This window comes from Sebastes umbrosus, chromosome 5, assembly GCF_015220745.1.
Source record: "Sebastes umbrosus isolate fSebUmb1 chromosome 5, fSebUmb1.pri, whole genome shotgun sequence".
Lineage (NCBI taxonomy): Eukaryota > Metazoa > Chordata > Actinopteri > Perciformes > Sebastidae > Sebastes > Sebastes umbrosus.
The window spans coordinates 9535545-9548608 of record NC_051273.1 but is presented as its reverse complement, the minus strand read 5'-3'; the positions used below and the strand labels follow the sequence as shown (position 1 = coordinate 9548608).

The following is a 13064-nucleotide window of genomic DNA, read 5'->3' as shown; positions in this document are numbered from 1 at the left end:
TCCAATGGTCACAAAAATTCAAAGAATGAATTTGGGGAAGTAAAGTCCATTACCTGGATTCTGACGATAGGTATTTAGGCAGCTATTTTCAAGACTTTGCTTTCCAGTGAATGGGACCAAGTGTGAATGTTCTGTTTCTGTGTCTTAAACAAGGTTATAATAGTTTTGATTTTTCAATTACTTTTTTATTTCATATTAGTTTTGACTTTTCAATTTCATTTTAGTTTAGTTTTAGTAAGTTTTCAGAGTGAGTTTGTTAGTTTTAGTTCAGTTTTTTCAGACAGGTTTAGTTTTAGTATGTTTTTGTTAGGGCCAGCTATAATGTCTCAGAAATATGTAGCTACATACATAAAAAAAAATACATGGCTGGAAAACTGTGAGGGAAAGGACATAATTTTAATCTTTAATTCAGTGAAGCAATTGCGTCATAGCACCATCTCCTGGAAGGTCAAGTCCCTTCAATTTCTGTGGTTCAATGTCACAAGAGTTGACAGAAATTCATGTTTTTTCCTTTTTTTGGTACTGATATATTATATGTAAAAAATAAATAAAACTGAAATAAGTTTATGTTAATTTTATTAGTTTTTACCCTGGCAATATTGTTTCAGTTTAGTTTTTTCTTAAGGGATAAAGTTTTTATTTAGTTTCAGTTCACTAAAAATATGTTTCACTGCTTATTTTCATTTTAGTTTCAGGTTACTATAAAAACCATGTTTTTAATTTACTAAAATCAAATGAATGACAGACAGAACAGCGTTCTCCAGTAAAATACCTTTTATTGCCTGAAGTGGTTCATGATGAACAGTATAACACTAAAAACAAACTATAAAATCATCTTTATACAATTTGCTGGCAGAAACAAAAAAGTCCATAAAACAGTACAATGTTCCAAACATCTTTTATTATTAAACATGCAAGAAGTCTTATTTCAGTGTAAAGCGTTGTGTAATACAAGGTACACGAGACTGAATAAACAGTCTGTATGCATCAAGTATCTCAAGAGAACTGAGATGAGACAAACTTCCAAAGTGAAGATCAGAAATCCCTCCTGACGAACAGTATGTACACAGACCCTGCTTGGAATTTGGGTGCCCAACTTTCACGCAGTCAAACTACAAACATGGAGGGAGGGTTTTCTAGTGTAGTTTAAGGGCGACATCTAGTGCCCATAAGCAGGAAGAACAAGCACCTTTTAAAAATGTAATTTCAACAGATTTACAGCCATTTTTGAATCACATTTGGAAAGGAAAGTCACTGTATTAACACAACACAAACACATATTTCATATGTCATTGGTACTTAGGTATTTCGTATAATACAAGACAAACACAGACTAAGTAAACCACCACAGCCGAACGTTATTTTAGGTCATTAAAGCAAACAGAAGGCAAAGCCAACTAACCACATTTATGTTCCTGTATGTTCCAAGTGTCACAAAAGGCTAAATCCTAATTTAAAGGTAACTATTTTTTTTGTAGTTTTGGCCTTCATCCCTGTTGGTTATGAGAACTTTTTATTCACCAATTTCTTTGCAAAGACCCAGGGATTCAAACAAGAGCAATCAGGCAGGTTTAAACAAGTCTCATGTCACCTTGTTGTCTAGCCTTCATGTTTGGGATTAAAGAGAAGGTGATGCCAAACTGGGAGCAAACCTGTCTAATCACTTGTTTGGTAAATACTAGCCTTGCCGCAGTAGTTGGTGTTACACGGTGTTCGGGCATACACAATGACATTACTTGCCCATTACGCGTCACTTTAGGATCAGGCAAAATAACCACTATGGTTAGGTTTAGGAAAAAACTACATTGTTGGGCTTAAAATTACTACGTTTGTAAAGCGAAAATGAAACTGAACGTTGTGAACACGAGACACGAACGAACAGCTGATTCTAACGTGAAGGTGAAACTTAACGCACGGGACACGAACAGCGATCCTGGAAGAAAGCCTTGTGTTTGTTGGACCCATCCACCTCCCCTCCTGCCTGCCCGCCCTGTGTGTCTCTTTCGCTCTTAAAACTACCACAGCACTTTCCCTGAACATTTACTGTTGCCGTGTATAGGTTTACATTGTAGTTAATTGTAAGCCCGATGCGTTTCATACCGGCGCTGAAGGGTGCCTTGTGCGTTGGTATCACACTCCGATGGGCCGTGACAAAGTGTGGGTAATTTACGCTCTGGGAATGAGAACGGGCTGCAAGACTACATGTTCAGAAGTAAAGCGAAGGTGATGCTAAACCGGGACCGAACCTGTCTAATCCCTTGTTTGGTAATGCCCAGTGCACATTGTAAAGCTGTGTCTCTGATATCCTTCTTCCCTGTGTCCTTGGAAGAGAGCTGGTGGATAAAAACGAAAAGGGATGATGACCAAAACTATGAAAACACAACTTAGGCTGTAAAACACCTGAATTTTCCTTTAACTTGGGAAAATAGTCTGCTTTATCAGAACCAAAGTTCTTAAATTGCAAATTTTACAGTGGGACTGTCATATACTATAATTTTTTTAAAGTGTGCTGACAGTCCTTTGAAAACACAACAAATATCGTAATATTGCAAATGATGTCAATATATAGGTAAAATGCCTGTTTATGTTTGCAGCACACCACCTACTTGACCATTGTGCTAATATCTGTGAGCGTTCTCGGCTGACATAAAATATTTAAATAAGAAACAAATTCCTTGTAGCAAGAGACTTTAGGCCTCAATCAATATTTTGCCTGAGGATCCTTTTCTCCTCCTCTACGAAATTCTTGTCGGAGGTCGCTTGTCCCATGTCCCTCTTCCTCTTCTCCTTCTGCTGGAAGGTCTCCACTCGACGTTTCTTGCCAGACAGGTCTTGCTTCTCTGATTCCTCATCTGATCACAAAAGGAGCGGTGGTGGTTTGTTTTGGGATTTTGGGGGGGGTGGATGGAGAGTGGAAAATAAGGATTTTTGAACAACTCAACAGCACGCTAATCAAACATATCAAAGGGCTCTATTTCCGTGTAGGTGCAAAGCGGAGCAAATGCAAGTCTCTCTTTTTCTCTCTGTTTGTTCGGTAATTTTGTGACTCCCAACATGCATTTTCAACCAAGATGGGTGAAGTGATGCAGCTGAGGCTGTGTTGTAACACCAAATGCAAGTCTAGATGTTTTGAGGCTTTAGTTGGCAAAGGGTCGGGTTTATACACAGACCTATCAAAAAACCTTACTTACGTAGTATGTTTGGTTTTACTTGATGTACATCTTTCATGTAGTAGCCATTAACTATGTCCGAGACAATAAGCCTGTTTGAATTAGTACACTACCTGGTTTCTCTACAACTACGGCATGCTCAACAAAACCACAGAGTAAGTCAGTGAAGTAATAGTGGGGGAGAATGAAGCCTATGGCACTGGGTCATTTCATCAGTTTATTCATACTGATAAGAAAGCAAAAAATGTCCCACTGTCATTGCACGGCAAGACTAACCTGATCCGGAGGGTTCCTCCTCTGTGGGTAAGAACCGGGCGTTGCCAGTGAACGGTTGTGGTGCATCTTCCCCGTTGTCTTCATACACATTGGACCACTTGATAGCCATGTCCATGCCTGGGGGAGGTCCCTTCTTCCTCTCTGGCTCTGCGGTGTAGCTCTCAGGAGGGGGAACAGCGTTTGTCTTCCATGGCTTAAACTCTCTGGCAGGCTTCAAGGAACAAGAGAAAAGCAGGATGTGGAAAACTGGCTTAGAGAAGGTAACAAAATAAAGGTTAAGAGTAGTTACTAAACTAGACACCTGAAGCCTCCCACAAATGAGAGATTACATAAATGGCTCTACTCCTTTTGACTGACATTAAATCCACAATAATTATGATGATCAACTGGTCAGTCGAGACACTTTTCAAGCCAAAAAGCCCCTGGTTTGAGCTCCTTATACAAGCTCAAATGCAAATGGGAAGACTCTCCGTTTTATGTCTTTGTAAATTTAATATCTTTGGGTTTAAGACTGTTAGCTGGAACAATACAAGCAATCTGAAGACGTCAACTTGGGTTCCAGGCCGGCAACCTGTGATAGTCATTTTCCACATTTTTCTGATGTTTTATATACACTATACAATTAATAGCCCAATCAAAAAAGTAATAATAATAATCAACAGATTAATCAATAATGAAAATATTGAGTTAATTGCAGCCCTATTGCCAAATACTTAGTAAGAATAAAACTGAAGATAGTTTCCTAGAAATCTATTTGAGTTGTTTGTCAGTCTTGGCTACAGGGACTATTAATGAATGGCTGTTTTAATGACACATTACCAATGTGACACAAGACCTACATGCTGACCCATATTAGTAAAAATGTTATTGGAAATTATGCTAAATCTGTCTCATGTGGCACAGTTATTTTTAATTGCTAATATGTAATTAATTTGTTTTACATACATATCAATTTAATCAATCAAATAGAAATATTGTACTTAAATCAGATAGGGAGAGGTAAGAGGTGTGCCTCAGCGGGTCACCTGTCATGGAAGCTATTGTCATTATTTTCTATTAAAATATCTATTTAAAATAAATGAATTAAACACTAGTAATCAAAATAAGTGTGGTACACGAGACCAATTTAGTATTATTGTTTAATCGTCATTTTAGTAGTAGTACCAGTACTACTACATTATAGATTATAGATATTTAAATCAATATCCTCCTCACAAACACTAACCATACACTTCCATGCAACACACACACACACACACACACACTTACACTTGTCTTTTTTTATATATTTACTGTATTATTATTATTATTATATATATCTTGTCCTAATTGTTTGTTATCACTATTATGTAGTCATATTATGTCTTTATATTAATCTTGTCTCTGGGTGGAGGCTTCAGATAAGCCCAGTGTTTTTTTTTCCTGCACTGTTTATTATTCATTTATTTTTATTTATTTATTGTTATGTTGTATAGTTTTAAATTGTGCAAAATAAATAAACAAATAAACAATTGTTCATTTATTTTTTTTTGTTATGTTGTATAGTCTTAAATTGTGCAAAATAAATAAACAAATAAACAAATACTACATCATTCATACATTTGACTACATTGCTGCACAGCCTGTTTACACTACAGTTTATACATTTGACTTACTATTTCTCAGCAGTCTACCACAGTAGTATACATTTTATATTCCTATATTTGACTGTAGGTGGAGGCTTCAGATAAGCCCAGTGTTGTTTTTTGCCTCTTCCTGCACTGTATATTGTTCATTTATTTTTTTGTTATGTTGTATAGTCTTAAATTGTGCAAAATAAATAAACAAATACTACATAATTAATACATTTTACTACATTGCTGCACAGCCTGTTTACACTACAGTTTATACATTAGACATACTATTCTCAGCACAGTCTACCACACAGTATACATGTTATATTGTTATATATTCCTATTATTTGACTGCACTTGCACACAGAGGGAAGTTAAGCTGTTGTGGGTTTTTACCTCCTATTATTGTTGTTATTATTATATATATCTTGTCCTAATTGTTTGTTATCACTATTATGTAGTCATATTATTTCTTTATATAAATCTTGTCTCTAGGTGGAGGCTTCAGATAAGCCCAGTGTTTTTTTTTTGCCTCTTCCTGCACTGTATATTGTTCATTGATTTTATTTTTTTTGTTATATTGTATAGTGTGTATTGTGCAAAATAAATAAACAAAATAAATAAATAAATAAATAAACAAATACTACATAATTAATACATTTGACTACATTGCTGCACAGCCTGTTTACACTACAGTTTCTACATTAGACTTACTATTCTCAGCAGTCTACCACACAGTATTATACATGTTATAATCCTTATATGTTACTGCACGTGCACACAGACTGAAGGTGAGTTGTTGTGGTTGTGTTTGCACACAGACTGAAGGTGAGTTGTTGTGTTTGTGTTTGCACACAGAGTGAAGGTGAGTTGTTGTTGTGGTTTGCACACAGAGTGAAGGTGAGTTGTTGTGTTTGTGTTTGCACACAGAGTGAAGGTGAGTTGTTGTGTTTGTGTTTGCACACAGACTGAAGGTGAGTTGTTGTGTTTGTGTTTGCACACAGAGTGAAGGTGAGTTGTTGTGTTTGTGTTTGCACACAGAGTGAAGGTGAGTTGTTGTGTTTGTGTTTGCACACAGACTGAAGGTGAGTTGTTGTGTTTGTGTTTGCACACAGACTGAAGGTGAGTTGTTGTGTTTGTGTTTGCACACAGACTGAAGGTGAGTTGTTGTGTTTGTGTTTGCAGACAGAGTGAAGGTAAGTTGTTGTGGTTTGCACACAGAGTGAAGGTGAGTTGTTGTGTTTGTTTTAGCACACAGAGTGAAGGTGAGTTGTTGTTGTGTTTGTTTTAGCACACAGAGTGAAGGTGAGTTGTTGTTTCTTACCTCCTCTGGAGGTTTGACCGTGAGACTCTCCCAGTCGATCTCCTTGTTCAGCGGGTTGTAGAGGAAAGCCGGTTTGGACACGGAGCCGAACAGCTCGTCTGGTTTGGGTAGCGGTAGCGGAGCTCCTCCGGCGGCTCGCTTGGTCCCGTGTCCAGAGGACTGCGCTCCTCCTCCGCCGCCAGCAGCTGCTTCAGTCCCGGCTTTCTTCTTCCGACTCTCTGCCTCCTCGTCCGAGTCGCTGCCATCGCTGCTGTCGCTCAGGTCGTCGTAGCTCGAAAAGAAACCCAGCGAGCCGGACTTCTTCTCTTCTGTCATGTTGCAGAGGTTCCCTGTTCTCTAACTAGTAACAAGCTGTTTGTGTTTAAACTGTTAGAAGAGGAGAATAAAGAGTATGATGTTGAGGATGTAATCTCTACTACTCCATTTTGAATCAGCCTCCAAAATAGTCGTAAAGCTTTTTTAGATAGTGTCGTGACGACTGTCGTAAAGATATTTCATTATAGGAGTTGTTTATTTTTTTTTTCCCAAAAAGCCATTGTTACATGCTGACAAAACTATCTTTTTATATACTTTAAAAATATAGAAATAAAATATAAAAAAAAATTATAAATATAAAAATATAAAAATTATAGAAAATATAATAAATGATACAACAAATAAAATGTAAAGAAAGGAAAAGAAGATGAAAAAAATAATAATAATAATAAAGAAAACAAACACAATCAGGGTCTGTTAAACAATTGGAATAAATTTGAAATGTATAATAATAATAATAATAATCTAATAATTTTTGCCAATTTCGATTTTTTTGAGTTTTAAGTTTTCAATCGTAGTTAAATATTCTATTGAACAAATTCAGATTGACAAACAACATGGCTCATAGATCATTGCATTAGAGTAAAATGATAAGGTGCATACAGAACAAGAACAGATAAAATATGTAAAATTATATATAAACATAATAATAATAAATTAAATTAAGGGCTATACCTGTAATTCATATTCTTCTATTATACTAAGAAGTTTCAAAGCATTTTTGTGCCCTAAAAGTATCAGCTCCTGTTATTATGGTTTTTATTGTATTTTGTTAAAAAGGAAAAATAGGGAAGCTGCAAGTTTTTTTTTTCTTGTTTCTTTTTTTTTTAACAAATTCAGATTTACAAACAACATGAAAACATGAAACAACATCCATTTAAAATGGATTTTCTTTTGCTTTGGGAGTTATGGGGAATTTTAGATATTTAGTTCGTAACATGTGAATAGTTTCTTTCTGATAGATTTGTGAAATTGAGTTTCTGTAAGATATTATAGGGTATGAGATGTGATTAAACATATTTCTAATTGTTTTGTTTGGGAATTTGATTTCACTAAAGTCACAGCCACCAACAAAAATTTGTGGGAGACGAGGTGTGATGGGAGTAGGATTTGTTAATTTCATTATAGGAGTTGTTTATTTTCCCCAAAAAGCCAATATTGCATGTTAACAAAACTGTCTTTTTTATATACCTTATCTGGAATTCAATTCAATTCAATTCAAATTTTATTGCAGACTCAAGGTCCAGATAAGAAAAAAACAATACATTACATATAATACATTACAATACAGGAAACACTATAAAAAGTCATGATTAAAAGATATTAAAAATGTAAATATTAAAAATATATATACATACATCAATGCCTTACATATAAAGAACTATACCAGTGCCTCCACAGCTGTGATTGGTACCGTACAGTGCTAAATCTGATGTTAGACAACTGCAAGATTATGTCATTCTCAGAGTGATTAAGCCGGCATATAAATTTGCACATGAGATTTCTTAATACAGTTTCGTAAAGCTATTTCATTATAGGAGTTTTATTATTATAATTTTTTTTGTTGAACAAATTCAAATTTACAAACAACATGGCTCATAGATCATTGCATTAGAATAAAAGGACAAGGTGCATACAGAACAAGAACAGATAAAATATGTAAAATTATACATGAAAATAATAATAAATTAAATTAAGGGGCTAGGGCTGTACCTGTAGTTCATATTCTTTTATTATACTATATACTACTACTATAAAAAGTCATGATTAAAAGATATTAAAAAAATAAATATTAAAAATATATATACATACATCAATGCCTTACATATAAAGAACTATACCAGTACCTCCACAGCTGTGATTGGTACCGTGTAGTGCTAAATCTGATGTTAGACAACCGCAAGATTATGTCATTCTCAGAGTGATTAAGCCGGCATATCAATTTGTACATGAGATTTCTTAATACAGTTTGAAAAGTATTTCTGCCTGCAGACACAAATATTTCACTTGCACTGCTAGAATGTTCAATAAAGTAGTTTTTTATTTATTCATTTTTCATTACAAAAAAATAGTAAATATTTCACAATATAAAAATAATATAAAATACAATAAATTATACAACAAATAAAATGTAAAGAAAGGCAAAGAAGATGAATAAAACCAAAAAAGAAAGAAAAAAACACAATCAGGGTCTGTTAAACAATTGGAATAAATTTGAAATGTATAATATTAATAATAATAATCTAATAGTTTTTGCCAATTTCGAATTTTTGAGTTTTAAGTTTTTAATCGTAGTCAAATATTCTTTAAAATCAGTATCTTTAAAAGTATAAAATGAGGGTAGTTTTTTTAAGCCATATCATTTCATTGATATAATATTTTGCAAAAGCATTAATCAAATTAATTATGTAAATTTCATTTGCCGAAAAACTGGGATTTGCTAAAAGTGGCCTATTAAGAATTAAGGCCCCATGATTAACAACAAAACAATCAGTTATAACAGAATTGATTAATAAAGACTTATATTGTCTACTACTATTAGTGCATATACAGAAAATGTGATTTTATGTGTTATTACATTCATTCAGGCCCCAAGGCAATCCAGATCCAGAGGTTTTATACTATACTATATGCTATAACTTGCATTTAGCAGGCAATGTGACAGCATGACCAAAGACCAGTAAGCTATGTCATTAACATTTTCTGACCACTAGAGTGCAGTATAGTCCCACCAATGAAGACTCTGCATTGGCCTGAGCATTGTCCACTCTGGTTTGCAACTATACTTTTCTAAAAAACAATTATTTTAAGTATTGGCTATAAAAGCATGAGCTTTTAATAACAAATACATAATCTCTTATACTTCATGTTTACTCATGCTCAGATGTTCATCCAGTGAAGATTCTTTGTTTGTTCCCATTACTTTGACCGCCTTAAAACACTAAAGGATTCAGAGGGTCCATCACTTCTTCTGATGATTTAGAGCAGCTCATAGAACCTAAACAGCTTGTCTGTTAGATTTAAAAGGGTCTATCTTTACCCTCGCACAGGTCAAACCCAGACTAAAATGTATAGGATATAGACAAGTAAACAAAAATGATTAACTGCTCACAACTTCTCTCTCCATTACTCTCTTCCTCCCCATGCCCAATAATAACAATTGAGATGTTTTGCATTTTTAGGTGAGCTGGAGGTCAAAGCTGCACAGAGATTTACTGTAGGTCCGGTCCTAACAGATCCTGAAGGTAAAAGTTTATGTGCAGGAACATTTTTGCATATTTTTTCAGGTCTTCCTTGTTGTGATTGAGCGTTTTACATTTCTTTCTTTGGCACCAGCAGTGGCAGTATTAGTAAGGAATCATGGGGATGGACTGTCAGGACATATGTCATGTGTATTTCATGTTTGTCTTTCAACCAATGTCGCAAGTCGCGACCTCTGAGCAAGCCAAAGGCTGGCAGGTGACATTCCCAGATATTCTCCTTTTGACAGGGAGACAGAATAGAAAGAAAGCTGAACATGTAGAATTTTTTTTTTTACAATTTTGTCTCTGTGATTGACTGACAGTGACATTTCTCTTTCAGCCGGAGCTAATGATTAAAGGAAACCTTCATTGTCCCATGTAACTAATTTTTCTACAAATCCAGGACGGACCGTCTTAATAAACTGGCCATGGATGTGTCTACAAACTGTTGGAGCCAAGCTCCCAGAGGTAGTACCCTGCTTTCTTATCATCACTGTTCAGCTGCACTGCAATTAAATAAATAAATAAAAACACTTTCTTCACAGCTTCAACATTCAAAATGTATGTGTCTTTAAAACAATAGATGTTGTGAGATAATTCCACTTTTTTCCCCCCAGTACAGTTTACCTTGTTCTCCTGAATTGAAACAAGACCAGAAGTGTGCAGATGCACATGTATCAAGAAAATGAAACTTGAATCTCGATGATTCTTGTATCAAGTAATTGTTTTCACCCTTCTTAATTTCCCTGTTTTCAGTGGTTTTCCTCTAACCAGTCCCATGTACTACAAAGACACCATGAGACTCCATTACCCCCATATGAGCTGAAGATTTTCTAATGAATGAAACCTGTTATTTAAATCATATTTTTGACCATCTTAGGGATGCAATACTCTGGGTAAAAAGATGATAAATCCAGCAGGGAGGATACTGATCTATAGCTGGTACAGTTGGCCCTTCCTTTGGCCAATCTCCACAGAGCCTGACCATGATGTGAGAAATTCCCCATGGAGGTGAAAAGCCGCACCTCTCCACGTCTCTGTTTAATCTAGCCATTCATCATATCTTGAATGTCTTTATTTTATCCATTGGCTTAGCTCAGGTCAGGACACATCTGTGACAGCACATCAGTGGGTGGTTTACTCAGTGTTAGCAAACACAGCAGTGGGCAGATGTTTGTTTTTCTTCCTCTCTTTGTCTTTTTTGTTCTATAATTAGAGAGAGATGCATACTAATTTGAGCTGACTAGGACTTTTTCCTCAAAATAATCTTTATTAGTTGACAGAAGGCATCTCCTCATATGTTTTATTGCATCACCTGTGTGCTCTTGATTGTGGAAATCCTGTTTATGTTTTAGATAATTAAACCCACAGTCCATCTTGAAGTTGCCAAGCAACACCTGGAGGATGAAAAAATAGGTTAGCTGATGTGCTTGTAAAACCCAGATGGAAGTTTTCTGTCTTTTATTTGCAGAAATAATGGAACAGATAATAATTAAGACCGGATATCTTTCTGATAATGTGCTGTAGCCTCCATTGGCACAATCCAGCTGTTTCCTCCGAGGAAAAATCTTGTCTTTTATCTGCATGTCATTGTTTGTGATTGGTTGTAGAAATGTTTGAATCCTAAACACTGGTTATCACTTGAATTTGCTTATATTAATTAAGAGTTTAAACAGTCTACCAAAGTAGTTGCAACCCTGAGGTGACCTTTGACCTCAAGCTCTGTTGATGTAGCGGGTTGACACATGAGGTAGAGCAGTGACCTTAAAAAGGTTAATGAGGAGAACAGACACGCTGATGTCAAGATCATTGCCTGTCAGTGGATGTGAACATGACACGTCTTTATGTTTGGGTGGTTGTTTTGGTTTTTTTGTGCAGTCATGTATGACCCAACCAGCAGATTCAATTCTGTAAAGTAGAATTTGGTGATGCAAAGTGATAAAAACAACCTTTTATATTAAAGGCGCTCTATACAATATTCAGAGCATTAATATAGCATCAAACAACTATTTGCTATGTGGAGTAATGTCTACCTGAGCAGAGAATGAAGTCACTTTCCCTCTGTGTGTGTTGTAATCTGAGCTTCTCCGTGCTTTGTTTACATGGCCAGGCAGCATGCATGTGAGCGTACCCCACTGGCTCGCTCACGGCTGCCGCTCTGCACTGCTCTCGTACAGTGGTTGCAGCTGATAACGCCATCCCGACTGACGGTGTCGTTGGAGAAGCGTAGCATCCCACCCTCCGGTTAGTATTAAAAAATATATCTTTTTCTGTGTAAATGATTCAGTACATATGATATGTTGTGGTTGTTGGTGTGTGTATGCAGTTTTTGTATACGTGAGATGGACAATGGACACTGTTACCAATCCTAATGTTATAGGCCCCTCTCCTGATTGTCTTGTCTGCTCAAATAAAACAAACACACTGTTTTTTAAAATAACATTTTATTTTGTATTCATTTAACCAGAATATATTTTTTTACATTATCTACATACAAAGTACACACAACATTTATATACAGTATACCATAACAAGATAGGACCTGTGAGGTATGAAAGAGAGTAGCTTGACTATTTAAAGCAGTTGCATTCTTCATCAAACATGTTTTGGATGTGGCGTTTGAGTGAATGATGTGAAGTGTTTCCAAAAAAGTTTATAGGTGATCATATCAACATAATGTATCTATATTGGGTTTGAGTTCTGCTTCATCTCGTGGTCTGATTGGCTGGCTTGTTGTTCAAATAGGGAATCTGTTATTTTCCTGTGAATATGGGCATCATAAATGTCATGTATCTGTTGAAATATGATATAAATAAATATTATATCTCATTTATTTACTGTCATGTTTAATTTATAGTCTTGTGTAACATGCAGCTATTCTGCACCGTTCCGCTACTGAAAAAATTAAATAGGAGTCAAACTAAACTGTCAAAGCAACACCTGGGGAACTCAAATATTCATACTCACCTTCTCTTCCAGCATCATTCGATATATATGTCATCACTCCTTTTATCTTTCTTACCATCACTTTTTCCATTTGAATCCAACTGTGATACGATTAAGTGGAAAATGGCTGAGGTGGAAACAACATGTGGTGTCATGACTGATCTTTTTTCCCCCCGTG

The 13064-nt window shown here is 35.6% G+C and overlaps 1 protein-coding gene across 1 annotated transcript; it reads right to left on the bottom strand.

Moving 5' to 3' along the window:
• Nucleotides 1-2502: 2502 nt before the first annotated feature.
• Nucleotides 2503-6840, bottom strand: c5h1orf52 (chromosome 5 C1orf52 homolog). The gene is made up of 3 exons (XM_037771001.1): nt 6384-6840; nt 3447-3657; nt 2503-2852 (listed from the first exon to the last, which is right to left on the bottom strand). Exons 1-3 carry the CDS (start codon nt 6696-6698, stop codon nt 2698-2700), a joined length of 681 nt encoding a protein of 226 aa, XP_037626929.1. The 5' UTR covers nt 6699-6840; the 3' UTR covers nt 2503-2697.
• Nucleotides 6841-13064: the final 6224 nt, after the last annotated feature.

Bases quoted from the DNA above. Each gene is read 5' to 3' on its own strand.
- c5h1orf52 (XM_037771001.1), bottom strand. From the start codon at position 6,698: ATGACAGAAGAGAAGAAGTCCGGCTCGCTGGGTTTCTTTTCGAGCTAC. The intron at 3,658-6,383 runs GTAAGAAACAAC...TGTTCCTTGAAG, and splicing joins CGGTCAAACCTCCAGAGGAG to CCTGCCAGAGAGTTTAAGCC. The intron at 2,853-3,446 runs GTTAGTCTTGCC...TTTTGTGATCAG, and splicing joins GGAGGAACCCTCCGGATCAG to ATGAGGAATCAGAGAAGCAA.